General features: G+C 38.2%; 1 protein-coding gene across 1 annotated transcript in view; it reads left to right on the top strand.

The window, feature by feature from the left end:
• Window positions 1-1,121: 1,121 nt before the first annotated feature.
• lrp8 (low density lipoprotein receptor-related protein 8, apolipoprotein e receptor) overlaps window positions 1,122-17,774 on the top strand; it is a 241,779-nt gene continuing 225,126 nt past the window's right edge. Inside the window, exons 1-2 of the mRNA XM_062997991.1 lie at window positions 1,122-1,304; window positions 1,753-1,872. Coding sequence (XP_062854061.1) covers window positions 1,238-1,304; window positions 1,753-1,872 — 187 coding nt within the window. The 5' untranslated portion in view covers window positions 1,122-1,237. The remainder of the gene's footprint in view (window positions 1,305-1,752; window positions 1,873-17,774) is intronic.

Here is a 17,774-nt window from a genome sequence, read left to right as displayed (position 1 = left end):
GTATTTTATTTAAATGCTAGATTTTCTTTTACTCTTACAGTAAAAAATGAAAGAAATGTAATAGGCAATTACATAAATTACTAAATTAATTCATATTTTTTATTATTCATTTATTTTTTCATTAATTAATTTATATTTTTCATTACTTTGTATTTTCCATCATTTATATGAAAATAAAACAAAAAGGTTAATAAAAAAAAAAAAACATGAATAAATAAATTAACAAATTAATGAATTAATAAATTAATGAAATTACATTTTTGGCATTTGGCAGATGCTTTTATCCAAAATGACTTACAATTAACATTGAATACAATTTGCCTTGCTCAGGGGCCCAACAGTGGCAACTTAATGGCGGTGGGGCTTAAACCAGCAGCCATCTGATTCTTAGTCAAGTACCTTAACTGCTGAGCTATCACTCAGCCAATTATAAATAAAAAATAAATAAATAAATAGGTAGCTCAAAAATACAGTATCATTAAAACACTAACATACAATACAATAATACAAAATAAATAAATAAATAAGATAGATTAATAAACACATGTAATATTTAAAAATAAAGTAAGTAAAATAAATAAATAAATTATGTATTAAATATATTAATCTGGAAAAAATCAAAATGAGGAATTATTAATAAAAATCTTAATCTATTATTTAAATAAATAATAAATAAAATTAGAAATCAAAATATAAAACTTAAATCACGTCAAATAAAAATCAATGAATATAAATAAATGTATAATGTAATAAAGATATTCATCTGGAAAAAATTTAAATGATGAATTATTATTACAAATCTTAATTTGTTATTTAAATAAATAATGAATGAATGAATTAATTAATTACCACAAATATACATGTAAGTGCATACAATTGATTGAAAATATGTAATTCATTTGTATAAAAATCATTTTTTTCATAATAAATAGTCTTAAGCACTTTAGGCGTACGGCTGCGTCCCAAATCGCACACCTACAACACGGATAACGAGGTGACTGTGATTTTGGACAGAGCCCTGAGTACCTACACGCTCATTAGAGCAGCGGTGACTCCGCCCACCCATTATGACGTCACCCATTGAGTGTGTACGGGAGCGCCGGAGCTGAGCGGAGCGGAGCTGCTGTGTGGAGGGAGAGGAGAGGAAGGGCGGCTGAGGACCAGCTTCTGTTCGCTTCTGTTTGCTTCTGTTCGCTTCTTATCGTGTCTTATGAGCGCACAGCCTCCACCCTGAAGCATGCAGACTGGAATAGGACTTCTGCTACTCCTCCATCTGCTTCTCATCAAGGGTTTCCATGCTGAAGGTGAGGAAATGTGGAGAAAGAGAGACTGGAGGAGCTCCGGCGCTGTTCTCCTGTTACTGCTTTTATTAGTGCTGTCAGTCAGATTGTTCATTATTGGGGGTCCAGACGTGGTGTGAAATATTTGGAGACTTTCGTGTTTGTGCGTCCGTTTAATGCTGGATTGGGATGCGACCCTCTCTTGTCTTGCACATGCAGCAGCAGTACCATGCTGATTTGAATCAGTACCCCTGTTTTTCTGGGTGACTGACCTGGTGTGCAGTGTAGCGCATTATTCCGGTAACTCAGATGTAAACACGAGTCTGACATTAATGCACAGCGACAGCATCGATCTGTCACCCAACGCTGTTGAACTGGAGGTCTGGAGGGAGGCGCTCCGCCACCACCGCGCACCGCGCAGCTCCATGCATGAGTGCGCAGACATGCTTTAAAATGTTGCTCTTGTGTGCAGGGAGTGAAACGGAGTGTGAAACGGGACAGTTCCAGTGCAGAAACGGCAGGTGTATTCCTACACTGTGGAGATGTGATGATGATGATGACTGCTCGGACAACAGTGATGAAGAGCACTGCCGTAAGTGAGCTGTTTAAAGCCATTGGGTTGCCAGATTCAATTCTGCTTTTTCGGCTGTGTTTAAGTGCAGGGGTCACCAATGTTTTTGAAACTGAGAGCTACTTCAAGGGGACTGGGTAATACCAAGGGCTACTTGTTTGATCAGACTCAGACTCAGCTTTATTGTCATTCAAAACCATGTACATGATTAGAACGAAATGCAGTTACTTAGGTCTCGGTGTGTATAACACAATAAAATATAAATAACAATAACTATGTTAAGTATAAAATAAAACTTAAGACTTAAAAAACTGGAAGAAATAACTAAGATAAAGTATTTTAAATATTTACATTTAATACAAACTTCTTGAGTAACAAAGTTTGCATGGTTCACCTTATAATGATAATATTATTGTTCTTCTTCTTATTATTATTAATAATAATACATATTTATATATGTAAACAGAGTATATACTATATATAGTTTTTCTTTTAAAAATCATCTTTTAGGAAATCATTACTGGCACATCTTTTAATCATGTGTTGTTTAATCATGGTTGTCTTGTCTGTCACTTGGTTGTCTCAGCAAAGAGTGAGATGTTTGACTTGTGCACGATATAGAACTTTGCCCCCAGACAAGATCAGAGTTTATGTATACATAAAACGTTTTTGTTTTTTTGGTATTTTTATATCCAGTATTGTCATTTTCATATCTACATTTATGCAAGTATTAACGATTCAAAAAGACCAGGTGACCGCGTGCACCGTGTTGGTGACCCCTGCTTCAGTGTCTTTGATCTGAGCATCAATCTGCTTCAACCGTGTCCTCGTACCTACAGTCCAGCACAGTGTCTGTGGTGTCTTTGGTGGTTTTCCTGATTATTTATTCCTACTAAAGATATGCATTAATTAAAATGAAGTAGTGTGATGGATTTTTGCAGTTTTGTCTCAAAGGTTAGTAGAATAGTTAGTTAGTTAGTTAGTTGTACTACCACTAGAGCCAATTTAGCCATATATGACTCAAGTTGATACCTCAGTGCTGATGCAGAAGCTTCTGTGTATTTCATTATATACCCCGTTTACCTCTTATAGACTTTCCAGACCAAAAAGAAAATATGGATGAATGGATGGATGGATGGATAGATACTGCATTGATTAAAGCAAGTTCCTGTTCTTGTTCCTGTTAAAGTTCCTGTTACTTTTCAACCTATTAAGGATTTATTGTGGGTCTGAGCTCAGTATCTCTGCTTTTTGCTGCCTCATCTTATTATTATAACATAAAAGTTAGTTGTACTAGCAGTAGTGCCAATTTTGCCACATACACCTCAAGTTAATGCTGATGCAGAAGCTTCTGTGTATTTCATTACATACCATATTTACCTCTTATAGACTTTACAGACCAAAAAGAAAATATGGCTTGTTGTTTACCTTTACAACAATGAGTGAGCGAAGGTGCAGCATTAAAAAGCTTTAGATTAAATCTTGTTGTCAAAGTGTGTGAACTGACAGATCTGGCGTCAAACACATACTGAAAGATCTCTGGCTTTAAGCTGCAGGACAGATGCTGCTACAGGAAAGTTGTGGATTTAGAATTTAGAAAACAGGTACATCCACATAGACTAGGCAAGGACAAGAGCTAGGTTTTATCGGTATATTTTCAAACCAGTCACAGTCATTCTGTTGGAGCTGCTCGCACTGCGTATGTGGTCTGTGGTGACCCAACTGTTGCACTAAAATCCTTCATGTAAAAGTAAGTAAGAAAAGCTTTTAAAGCTTGGTTATGTACTACTTGATTAATAGATCGTTTAAGTTGTTAAAACATGCGTCCATTAAATAGGTTAGATAGGCCGCTCAGGTGGTGCAGTAGTAAAAACTCGTACATCGTATCAAATCTCAGTTCTGTTGTTCATATAAGGGTGGGGTAGTAGTAAGCCAGATAGGGTCTCCTTGTAACTGAACGCGCTAAAAGTTGTGAGAAAATGCATAAAACGTGAATACAAAATAAGTAGGTTGAATAGTGCTATTAAGCTGTTGCAACAATTTCTCACCCAGTAATCATGCAACCACAATACATTTCAGATAGATAGATAGACAGACAGACACTTTATTGATCCCATATGAATTTAAAGAAAGTTCCTGTTCTTGTTCCTGTTACTTTTCAACCTATTGAGGAGTTATTGTGGGTCTGAGCTCAGTATCCCTGCTTTTTGCTGCCTCATCTTGTTATGGGCACACAAATTCAAGATAAAGTTCCAGCAGCCAGTGTCCAACTTCTTCTTGTTCCTCAGCCTTTGTCCCGTTTTTCGGTTACGGGGTTGGCATTTCTGGCTTCTTCCCGTTAGGGGTCACCGGCGGGATTTGGCACAGTTTTACGCCGTATGCCCTTCCTGACAAAACCCTCCCTATTTATCCGGGCTTGGGACCGGCACTACAATGCACTGGCCTGTGCATCCCAGCGGCTAGGTAACTATGGGACAATTCAGTGTCTCCAATTAGCCTATTGTCTTTGGACTGTGGGAGGAAACTGGAGCACCCGGAGAAAACCCACGCAGACACGGGGAGAACATGCAAACTCTGCACAGAAAGGACCCGGACCGCCCCACCTGGGGATCGAACCCAGGACTTCCTCGCTGTGAGGCGACAGTGCTACCCACTTAGCCACCGTGCCGCCCCAGCATCCAGCGTCCAACAAAAAGACTATATTAAGTAAAACCATTCCAAAGATGCTGTTAAGTAATTTAAGCCCTGTTTTGGTATTTCCTGTTTCTATGTAACACAGATTCTATGAAGATTCTATGTAAATTCTAGTCTTGTATTTTAAAGATCTGTTGTAAGAATTTAAGTAAGGGGTGTTGTAGAAGCGCAGTGTTTGCTTTTGGAAATGTAGTGACAAATGTAATGCAAAAAATAATATAAGCAAAATAGGAACGCAGTGGTACTCAGTCTTTTGTTTGCTATAACCACTTCCCCTAACATTTTTCTCTGAACAATACAAACATAAGCACATGATTATCATGGGGAATTGGCTCAAATGCATTTCTCCTAGTAGTTTCTTTACATGCTTGTGAAAAGACCACATAGTGTAAACAATATAACGAATGTAACGAACATGTGAAGGTACTAAACACTTTTACTCGGTAAATACAATAGCACTCAGTTTTTACTGATTATTACATTTATGTTATTGCATTTAAATAAAAATAATATCTAGATATGTAGTTTGGTACAGTTAAAATCAGAAGATTCCATAAACGTCTAAGGAATGTGAATTTCACAACAGACTAAGAGAATTTCAGTTTGCACAATTGTTTTCTCTCTGTGACTGAATGATTACAACACGTATCTGTCTGTCTGGAAAAAAAACTCTTATAAATGTAAGGACTTACATTTATTGGTTATATATTAACTGATGACATTTTACTTTACACCAGTTAGCCATAACATTATGACCACCTTCCTAATGTTGTGTTGGCCCCCCTTTTGCTGCCAAATCAGCTCTGCAACTGTGATGCTCTGTGTATTCTGACCCTTTCTATCGGAACCAGCATGCACTTCTTCAGCAGTTTGAGCTACATTAGCTCGTCTGTTGGATCCGACCACACAGGCCAGCCATCAACGTTCATCAGTGAGCCTTGGCCGCCCATGACCCTGTCACCAGTTCCTTCCTTGGACCACTTTTAATAGATACTGACCACTGCAGACCAGGAACACCCCACAAGAGCTGCAGTTTTGGAGATGCTCTGACCCAGTCGTCTAGCCATCACAATTTTGCCCTCGTCAAACTCGCTCAAATCCTCACGCTTGCCCATTTTTCCTGCTTCTAACATCAACTTTGAGGATAAATGATTCACTTGCTGCCTAATATACCCCCCCACTAACAGGTGCCGTGATGAAGAGATAATCAGTGTTATTTACTTCACCTGTCAGTGCTCATAATGTTATTGTTATGCATGGTCTGTGTACATGCCCTCTAATTCTGTGTGATCATGAATGACCGTAGCTGCTTTTGTTGTCTGTGTGATTGTTTCTACTCCTAAGTAGTGCTTTAGGATGCTAGTTTTGAAACATGAAACATGGGCTTTTTTGCAAGGCAGCTTCTTAGCCTATAGTGATTTAAAGTTTTATTGACTTTGGATGGTGTTCCACATGTTTCAGCAGTTTCTTATTCAAGAAGGACCAGTTTGTTGGTTAATTATTTTTGATTACCTCAGAATTTGGGTTTTCGTCCTCTGTTTCATGTATAGGAACATTTAAACTAGCCATTTATATGGGCATGAACAAGTTTTTTGGCTTTTCTTATAAATAAACAACATTTGTGAGGAACAGTCAAAGAAGTCCGGGTTACAGTAATTAATTCAGTCAGATAAACAAAAACTTGCTAATTTAAATTGCCAGTCAGTAATATCCAGTGAACTTGTTTTAATGCAGTGCAGTTTAAGTTGTGATGATGTGAAATATGGTTATTTAGTATGTTTTAAAAAGAGAAAATGCAGCATCGTTCAGCGATTGTCCACTGTAATGTAACATAAAGGGCACGGGCTGGCACAGCAGCTGTTTATGCATGATTGACACAACGAGTTGCCATTTCATTGCCCACTGGGCCAGTGACTTTTACTTCATGCCAGCTGCCAATGCCTCTTTTGTTGTTTCCTCTGGGAGCTTTAAAATAATGCAAGAATGAAGCAGACACACAGCCTGTATGGGTATCTCACTCAGATTGCTTTCAGTCTGGTTGCCCTTCAGCTCAGCTTTGTTGCTTGTACCTGGCAAACTGTTGGCAGTGGTCTGGCCGGGCGTTAGGCCGCCGTATCTCCAGCTGTCAGGATGTGAGGTTCTGTTCCCGGTTTCTCAAGGATTCAGGCAGACATTTGAAATTAAAAAAAGTCCTCAAGGATCATGCTTTGTGCTTCCAGACGCGGTCCACTCTAAGAGGTGGAGGGTGCTTCTTCGGTTGCCCATAGAGACGGCTGTAGCAACAGCCACACACACACACACACACACACACACTCATGCGCACTATATACACACACATTTAGACTCCCTCTGTCTTTGTCCCTTCCTTTGTGTATTCCTCGCTTTTGCTTCGCTGTTTACGCTGTTCGTCTCTAAAGGCATTTTTTTGATCGTGTGACTGAATGGTTTGTAGACTCGTGATCAGAGATCATTTGTCACAGACCTCTGTAAAAACACAGCGTAGACAAAAAAGCAGAAGGTATTTTAGTCATTTGTTTTTTTATGGATGTAGGAAAGCGACATTACGATACAGCACATTATTGTTAGAGCTAAGTCTGGGCGGTTTTATAATACACCGTCTGATGATATAAACTTGTCTTACATATTTTACTATAGCATTGATACTGTAGTATAGATAGATCATTACTGTTGTGTTGTAAATGGTCAAAAACACATTACTGTTTATCACAGGTTGCCTGTACTAGACGACCACAGAACAAGAAAAAAAAATAAAAAAAAATTTTTTTGCTCTTGTATGGTGATATAAATTATTATTATTATAATATTAAGTTACATTTACTCTAATAAAACTGGATCACTTTTGAATTAGAATTTTTCATTTTCTGTGCACAAAGTAAGGTCCTTATCGACATAGTTTGATGAGTTTGGTATCAAAGCACACCAGGGTCTCACACAGCCTCTAAACTATGAAGTAGGGCTGCAGCTATCGATTATTTTTGTAATCAAGTATTCTACAGATTATTCCAGCTATTAATCAAGTAACTGGTGAAGAAATACTTTTGCTTTAATAAATAGCAAAAATAAATACATAATATTATTAAATAAGACATGTCTCTTAAAATAAACTGCACATTTTTATTCCTTGCAAACAGGACAGTTTAAAGAGAATGTTTTTGAAATGCAAAAACAAATACATCAAAAATAAATCACATTCAAATTACTTTTAAAATGTATACAGACAACCTGAAACTGAGGCATAAATAATAATACACAATAATATGTCAACATTGCCCTTAATTTGTGCAACTTTCAGAACTAAAAGTTTCAGCTACAGCTCACGCAGAACATAAAGCTTTAATATTTCATAGGGAAACTTTGTGGAATTTGTAGGAGGTAAAAAATTCTGTCAGGATTGTATCTCCAAGATGAGGTAGATTTGGCGTTTGTGTGCGTGTACATGTGTGTTTGCCTAATCCTTCAAAAAAGCATGTCAACACACTCAGAACTGATGCTTGCCTTGCACGTTGATGCTATGTTTCCTGCTCTGATGTTGTACTGACTTTTCATTTTTCTTTTTCAGCTTAAAATGATTCCAAACTTTGAACACTTGCTGCGGTTTTCTCTGTCCGGTCTCCTCTGTTCGCCCCTCGCTATTTTCTCTCTCTCTCCATTTTGCAGTTCGTGCTATCAAATCTCGGCTGCGTCCGAAATCGCATACTTCCCTACTGAGCAGTACGTGAGAGCGGGTAGTGTGTCCGAATACGTAGTATTCATTAAACAGTACACGAAAAGTTCCCTGGCTTATTGCATTTTTGTGTGTGCAAACACAGCATACTTGCGTACTGAAAGAACTTACTTCTGGCTGAGCAGTGCGCACTGCCTCTAATTTAGTATGTACTGTTTAAGTATGCGCTTTCGGACGAAGCCCTCGTCTTCTTGTCGTCACCTTCCCACCGCGTGAGCGCGTTGTACAAAAGTGAAAGTCGTCCGTGCGACAACGTGAGCTGTATATAGTTGTATGGATTAAATGATGCTTTGATGTGAAAAATTTGCATCGATGTTTTTTAGTAATCGAATTACTTGAGTTTCTCGAGGAATCGTTTCAGCCCTTCTATGAAGTTTACATTTACAGCATTTAGCACACGTTTTTATTTAAAGTGACTTACAGTGCAATGCAGACAAAGCTATCAAGGATTAGGGACCTTGTTTAAGGACTTGAACCAGTGACCTTACTTGTGATCACTTGTTTAGTACCCCAATCACTGAGCTGCCACTGTTTCACACTTCAGGGGGATCTGTTTTCCACTAATGGGTGCAAATTCTCACATGCAGTCTGTGACTTTTGTAAAAGAGAGCTGTTGTGAACTGATGAATCTTGTGTAACCAGTAACTGCCGTTTCTGTCATTAACGTAACCAAAGTGTAAAACATGACGTTAAAATCTTAATAAATAAATAAATATATTCAAAATAATTTAGTGCAATGCAGTCAAAGCAAACGAGAATTAGGGGCTTTGCTTAGAGGCTCAAAAGTAGCAACCTGGCAGATGTTTGACTTGAACCAGTGACCTTTTGATTACTAGTTTAGTACCCCGATCTTTGAGCTGCCACAGCCCCTATTATTGTTTCTCAATCCAGGGAGACCTGTTGCCATCGATGGGCAGGCAAACTGTGACTTGATAGCTTATGATCAGTTGTGTACATACTTTTGGTCATATAGTGCATTAACAGCAGTAGTATTATCATTGTTATTATTCTGAATATTAAGATAGAATAAATGTGTGAAGCTCAGCCTCCTTACTCTCACCGACGCAGCATCACATCACATTTTGTGGTTGTTGCGTCCCTCGACCCTGCGCTCATACATTCTCAGCATAAATATAATGAGAAGCGTATAATGAGACTCGACTGCTCCCAGTCTGCCATTCTCTCCGTCTGTCCCCCTCCTCCCCCTCTGTCTCGCAAGAGCAGTCAAATAAGACATATCCTACAAGGTTAAAGGTCAGAGACCTAATCAGTTCCTTTTTCAGCTGTGGGACTCTGGAATTCATCGCCGTAATGGGCCGAGGCCTTTGTACCACACACAGGCAGTTTAGAAGAGCTGTTAGAAATCTCATTTTTGTATTAGCATGCGAGGTCAGAGCTGTCGCTGTTTGTGTCATGCATTGTTATGTAGCTGCTACACTATGAGTGCACAGCTCTTCTGTTAGAAACCTACATTAGTCTCATTCCAACTGAGACCACACACCCACGTTAACACAGTGTAATGATAATGAATAAAAGTACATTTCACTTTTTAAAAAGGTGTTTTATTTTTTCTAATAATAATAATCATATGTTTTATTTAAGGGCACCTTTCAAGACACTCAAGGACGCCTTACAATACAGAATAACATAATCAATAACAGTACATTAAGGAAAGGCACATTTAAAAATGCAAGTTTTAAGACGAGATTTGAAGATAGCGAGAGAGTTAATAGCACAGATGTCAGGAGGGAGAGAATTCCAAAGGTGCAGAGCAGAGTAGCTAAAGGAAGCCCCATGGAAGATAAGCGGATGGATGGAGTAGTGAGAAGAAAAGCAGAGGATGATCTTAGAGTACAGGAGGGGGTGTAGATATGGAGAAGATTTGTAAGATATTTAGTTAAGTTATGAAGAGCCTTAAACGTTAAGAGCAGAATTTCGAAGTTGATCATATTGTTAAAAGTATGTAGACACATCATATGGGTTTGTTGAACGTCCCAATTCAAAACCAAGGGTGCTTGATTTTAAGGTATCGATTATGAAGCCCATGGTTATTTAAAGCTTCCTTGACTTTGAATGATGTCACACATGTTTCAGCAGTTTCAGGACCACATTTTTTGACCACACAGACAATAACCTCAGAATTTTAGTGTTTTATTCTTTGTAAAACTGCTAAAAGTATTTAGACACATCATATGGGTTTGTTGAACGTCCCAATTCAAAACCAAGAGTTATTATGGAATCATTTACAGATACAGCATTTAGCAGACACTTTTATCTAGGGCTGGCACCGATCTGATGCTCTGTATCGGTATCGGTCCGATATTGGCCCAAATCACTGGATTGGATATCGGAAGGAAGAAAACGTGTAATCCGATCCGATACTGTTGCTTAATGTAAGTAACACTTAATGTAAATAACACTTAATGTAAGTAACACTTAATGTAAATAACACTTAATGTAACACTTAATGTAAATAACACTTAATGTAACACAATGTAAATAACACTTAATGTAAATAACACTTAATGTAACACTTAATGTAAATAACACTTAATGTAACACTTAATGTAACACTTAATGTAAATAACACTTAATGTAAATAACACTTAATGTAAATAACACTTAATGTAACACTTAATGTAAATAACACTTAATGTAACACTTAATGTAAATAACACTTAATGTAAATAACACTTAATGTAAATAACACTTAATGTAACACTTAATGTAAATAACACTTAATGTAACACTTAATGTAAATAACACTTAATGTAAATAACACTTAATGTAAATAACACTTAATGTAACACTTAATGTAAATAACACTTAATGTAACACTTAATGTAACACTTAATGTAAATAACACTTAATGTAAATAACACTTAATGTAAATAACACTTAATGTAACACTTAATGTAAATAACACTTAATGTAACACTTAATGTAAATAACACTTAATGTAAATAACACTTAATGTAAATAACACTTAATGTAACACTTAATGTAAATAACACTTAATGTAACACTTAATGTAAATAACATTTAATGTAAATAACACTTAATGTAACACTTAATGTAAATAACACTTAATGTAACACTTAATGTAAATAACACTTAATGTAAATAACACTTAATGTAAATAACACTTAATGTAACACCTAATGTAAATAACATTTAATGTAAATAACACTTAATGTAACACTTAATGTAAATAACACTTAATGTAACACTTAATGTAAATAACACTTAATGTAACACTTAATGTAAATAACACTTAATGTAAATAACACTTAATGTAACACTTAATGTAAATAACACTTAATGTAACACTTAATGTAAATAACACTTAATGTAACACTTAATGTAAATAACACTTAATGTAAATAACACTTAATGTAAATAACACTTAATGTAACACTTAATGTAAATAACACTTAATGTAACACTTAATGTAAATAACACTTAATGTAAATAACACTTAATGTAACACTTAATGTAAATAACATTTAATGTAAATAACACTTAATGTAACACTTAATGTAAATAACACTTAATGTAACACTTAATGTAAATAACACTTAATGTAAATAACACTTAATGTAACACTTAATGTAAATAACACTTAATGTAAATAACACTTAATGTAACACTTAATGTAAATAACACTTAATGTAACACTTAATGTAAATAACACTTAATGTAAATAACACTTAATGTAACACTTAATGTAAATAACACTTAATGTAAATAACACTTAATGTAACACTTAATGTAAATAACACTTAATGTAACACTTAATGTAAATAACACTTTATGTAACACTTAATGTAAATAACACTTTATGTAACACAATGTAAATAACACTTAATGTAAATAACACTTAATGTAACACTTAATGTAAATAACACTTAATGTAAATAAGGCCATTGTTTGTGTGTAAAGCAAATAACACATGAAGATACGTTTCCAACAGAGCGCCGTTTATTGCCACTCACTCAGCAACTGTCGTAACAAGATGCATCTTGATGGCATCATTAACATGTGCCACTAATCTACAACTCATCTGCAACAGCCAATCAGAAATTAAAACACACCGATCTACTTCAACTTTTAACATTTAAAAAAATCATCTACTACTGCCACAACTAAAAACACTGTTTAAACACAATAACAATCATCTACTACTGTCACATCTAAACATACTGTTTAAACACAATAAAAATCATCTACTACTGTCACATCTAAAAACACTGTTTAAACACAATAAAAATCATCTACTACTGCCACAACTAAACACTGTTTAAACACAATAAAAATCATCTACTACTGCCACATCTAAAAACACTGTTTAAACACAATAAAAATCACTTTATAAATTATAAATTGCTCACCTGAGATAAAGAAAACCCGGTCTTGTCCCGGCTCGGAGATCTCTCACATCCTCAACCATTAATCCATTAGTGTTATGAAATAAAACAAACTACACCGTTACCCGTTTAGCCACAGACGTCCTCTTCAAAATCCAGCAGAGTTTAATCATCTTAAAACGTGACAGAACTTTAATGGAAAATCTCAACTCTGCGTCAATTCTGATTGGTCCATCGTGTTTGATTGACATCCACATCTTCCAATTGTAGACACTTTGGACGACACGCTGTAAAGCGAGATGTGTCACGTGAACAACAGCTCGAATGTAAGTGAAACCAAAAATGGTATCGGATTGATATCGTATCGGCAGATACTCAATTTGCAGTATCGGTATCGACATAAAAAAAGTGGTATCAAGCCAGCCCTACTTTTATCCAAAGTGACTTACAATCATGACTGAATACTATTTGAGCAATTGAGGGTTAAGGGCCTTGTTCCGGGTCCCAACATTGTGTCACAAGACAGAAATGGACCAGAAACTCGCGGAATGTAGAACAAGGTTTAATATCAAAGGGTAATCCAAAAATCAGTGCCAAAAGTCAGGAAGATCAACAAACAAGCTAAAGGTTGCCGGTTCAAGTCCCACCACCGCCAAGTTGCCACTGTTGGGCCCCTGAGCAAGGCCCTTAAGTCACTTTGGATAAAAGCGTCTGCCAAATGCTGAAAATGTAAAAAATGTAAGCAGACAAAACCAAAGGACGAAAGCAAAACAGTATACGGAAGACAAAAAAGGTCATACACGGTAATGGCAATAATCAGTAATAAAGAACGCTCGGTATGCAAAACTAAGTCGGCAATACTTCGCAACGAGGCAAACAAACCGGAGTGTTTAAAGAAAGTTCATGTTATTACACACAGCTGTAGCGAATCAAAACTCCAGTCATGGTAAGCGAAAGGACCGATTCGGATTGGCTGCCTGGTGACATGTGACGGTCATGTGAGAGTCTGTGGGATTATGGGAAATGGAGTCTGTATTGTTAGAAGCAGGAAGAGAATTAGTACTCGTGACATCTTAAAATAAGAAGGTCCTGGGTTCGATCCCCAGGCGGGGCGGTCCGGGTCCTTTCTGTGTGGAGTTTGCATGTTCTCCCCGTGTCTGCGTGTATTTCCCCCGGAAGCTTCGGTTTCCTCCCACAGTCCAAAAACATGCAGTCAGGTAACTGGAGACACTGAGATGCCCCATAGGTGAATGGGTGTGTGTATGTGTGTGTGTGTCTGCCCTGCAATAGACTGGCGCCCCATCCAGGGTGTTACTGTGTGCCATGCGCCTATTGAAAAGCTAGGATAGGCCTAATTGGATAAGCGATTAAGAAAGTGAGTGAATGACTGAGTGAGTCCAGTATGATTGCAGCATGAACTGTTAATGCCCACACACTGTTAATGCCTGTGGTTTTTAAATTGGTTGTCCAACACGCTTATGGTTAGGTGTTCACCTTTTGCCTATATCATGTGTATACTGTATTTTCTAAGAAAACACACACACACACACACATCTAGATACAGATGATACACACTTGAGGACAAATTGTGCCGGCACATGACCTCTCTCATGGCGTCTCTGCTCGCTATTGATTCATATTTTGCTCTTATATTGATTTCTTGTGATGAAGATTTCAGTATTCTGTGTAAGTGAACAGTAATTAATTTTATTTTTACCACCGCTTTATTCTGGATCATTGTCAGCACTGCAGTGACACTGACATGGTGGTGGTGTGTTAGTGTGTGTTGTGCTGCTATGAGTGGATAAAACACAGCAATGCTGATGGAGTTTTTAAACACCTCACTGTCACTGCTGGACTGAGAATAGTCCACCAACCAAAAATATCCAGCCAACAGCGCCCCGTGGGCAGCGTCCTGTAACTGATGAAGGTCTAGAAGATGACCGACTCAAACAGCAGCAATAGATGAGCGATCGTCTCTGACTTTACATCTACAAGGTGGACCAACTAGGTAGGAGTGTCTAATAGAGTGGACAGTGAGTGGACACGATATTTAAAAACTCCAGCAGCGCTGCTGTGTCTGATCCACTCATACCAGCACAACACACACTAACACACCACCACCACCATGTCAGTGTCACTGCAGTGCTGAGAATGATCCAACACCTAATAATACCTGCTCTGTTGTGGTCCTGTGGGGGTCCTGACCATTGAAGAACAGCATGAAAGAGGGCTAACAAAGCATGCAGAGAAACAGATGGACTACAGTCAGTAATTGTAGAACTACAAAGTGCTCCTTTATGGTAAGTGGAGCTGATAAAATGGACAGTGAGTGTAGAAACAAGGAGGTGGTTTTAATGTTATGGCTGATCGGTGTATATCTATGATTAATATAATAATTGTATGGGTTGGTATATGGTGTAATTATGGTACTAATTATATTCTGGCCAGGGTTGTGAGTTGTCCGGTTTCTGGAGGGAATACAACTGGAATACAAAGGTGACAATCCATCTCAGGGCTTCGACCACTCTTCTTTGATATAGCCAATCATGTCTGTGTAGGTGCCCAGCTGACAGTTACACAGTGGTCTAATGTAATAGACCACTGTGCAACCTGGGCCCAGTAAACAAGATATATATGTAAATTAATATAACACACACACACACACACACAAACAATGCCTTGAGCACAAGCACAGATATAATGACACTGCCTTTCTTTCTCTTTCACAAAGCTGCTTCGTTTTAGCTTATCATGCCAGGCAGTTTCTTCAGCTGGGATGCAGACAGTAAACGAGCGATAACAAGGATTTAAACTGTTTTATAGACCTGTATACCTGTCAGGAGAAACACAACAGCTCAGCTGTAGTGCAGTTAATCCCACAGCTGTTTGATCTGCCCTTCTGCCTGCTGGGGTATCAGCTCCTAATCCCCCCGGAGCTTAGAAAACTATTCTACCCTGATTCTGCTTTATTTATTTACTCATAATCTGTTTTCTCTACCGGATACCTGCTGCAAATTATAGCTGATGGAACTTCAGAGTTTAAATGTTGTAGTCATGACTAGTATCTGTATGGCGTGTTAGTATGTGTGTAAAGTGTGTGAAGTGTATTATTATTCTAAATAATGACAGAGTCAGTAAATAACGACAGACTGTACGATGTCTTTCTTATTAGTTCTCACCATCCTTTTAGAAAAGCTTTAGATCGAGCCGTATTTGATTGGTGGGAAAATTACACAGGGCTTTATTGCAGCAGCTCGGCTCAGAGTATTACTTTTGCTTTGCTTTATTGTAGCTCTGTTGAAGTGAGGACGCAGGATTACTCGTGAAGTCAAGAAAGCAAAGAATAGAGATGATAATTATTATAATTCACTGTTTTCTTTCAGACAGGTTTAAAGGTTTAGTGTCTGCATTGGTAGGTCGTTGTAAGGAGTTGTATTGACCTCACTCAACCTCTCTGGGATGTGTGAGCAGTTTGGCTTGAATCGATGGACAGAAGTGATTAGTCAGTAAAAAAGATGGATGGCTCATTAAGCCTATCGTATATTCTCATCACTAAGGTGGACTTCATTGTGCATGTTTGGTCCTGTGTCCTGTGTCCTGTGTCCCAGAGATGGGGACTCGAGTCCGAGTCGCACGCAAGTCTGCACACACAGTGACTTCAGACTCGACTCGGACTTGTTTCAAATGACTCGGACTCGACTCGTTACTCGCAGAAAATGACTTGTATACAACAAAAGTCAGCAACATTAGTTACGTGTGACAATTATATACAGTGTATCACAAAAGTGAGTACACCCCTCACATTTCTGCAGATATTTAAGTATATCTTTTCATGGGACAACACTGACAAAATGACACTTTGACACAATGAAAAGTAGTCTGTGTGCAGCTTATATAACAGTGTAAATTTATTCTTCCCTCAAAATAACTCAATATACAGCCATTAATGTCTAAACCACCGGCAACAAAAGTGAGTACACCCCTTAGTGAAAGTTCCTGAAGTGTCAATATTTTGTGTGGCCACCATTATTTCCCAGAACTGCCTTAACTCTCCTGGGCATGGAGTTTACCAGAGCTTCACAGGTTGCCACTGGAATGCTTTTCCACTCCTCCATGACGACATCACGGAGCTGGCGGATATTCGAGACTTTGCGCTCCTCCACCTTCCGCTTGAGGATGCCCCAAAGATGTTCTATTGGGTTTAGGTCTGGAGACATGCTTGGCCAGTCCATCACCTTTACCCTCAGCCTCTTCAATAAAGCAGTGGTCGTCTTAGAGGTGTGTTTGGGGTCATTATCATGCTGGAACACTGCCCTGCGACCCAGTTTCCGGAGGGAGGGGATCATGCTCTGCTTCAGTATTTCACAGTACATATTGGAGTTCATGTGTCCCTCAATGAAATGTAACTCCCCAACACCTGCTGCACTCATGCAGCCCCAGACCATGGCATTCCCACCACCATGCTTGACTGTAGGCATGACACACTTATCTTTGTACTCCTCACCTGATTGCCGCCACACATGCTTGAGACCATCTGAACCAAACAAATTAATCTTGGTCTCATCAGACCATAGGACATGGTTCCAGTAATCCATGTCCTTTGTTGACATGTCTTCAGCAAACTGTTTGCGGGCTTTCTTGTGTAGAGACTTCAGAAGAGGCTTCATTCTGGGGTGACAGCCATGCAGACCAATTTGATGTAGTGTGCGGCGTATGGTCTGAGCACTGACAGGCTGACCCCCCACCTTTTCAATCTCTGCAGCAATGCTGACAGCACTCCTGCGCCTATCTTTCAAAGACAGCAGTTGGATGTGACGCTGAGCACGTGCACTCAGCTTCTTTGGACGACCAATGCGAGGTCTGTTCTGAGTGGACCCTGCTCTTTTAAAACGCTGGATGATCTTGGCCACTGTGCTGCAGCTCAGTTTCAGGGTGTTGGCAATCTTCTTGTAGCCTTGGCCATCTTCATGTAGCGCAACAATTCGTCTTTTAAGATCCTCAGAGAGTTCTTTGCCATGAGGTGCCATGTTGGAACTTTCAGTGACCAGTATGAGAGAGTGTGAGAGCTGTACTACTAAATTGAACACACCTGCTCCCTATGCACACCTGAGACC

Source organism: Trichomycterus rosablanca, chromosome 6 (assembly GCF_030014385.1).
Source record: "Trichomycterus rosablanca isolate fTriRos1 chromosome 6, fTriRos1.hap1, whole genome shotgun sequence".
Taxonomy (NCBI): Eukaryota; Metazoa; Chordata; class Actinopteri; order Siluriformes; family Trichomycteridae; genus Trichomycterus; species Trichomycterus rosablanca.
This window is presented reverse-complemented; position numbering and strand designations above follow the sequence as displayed.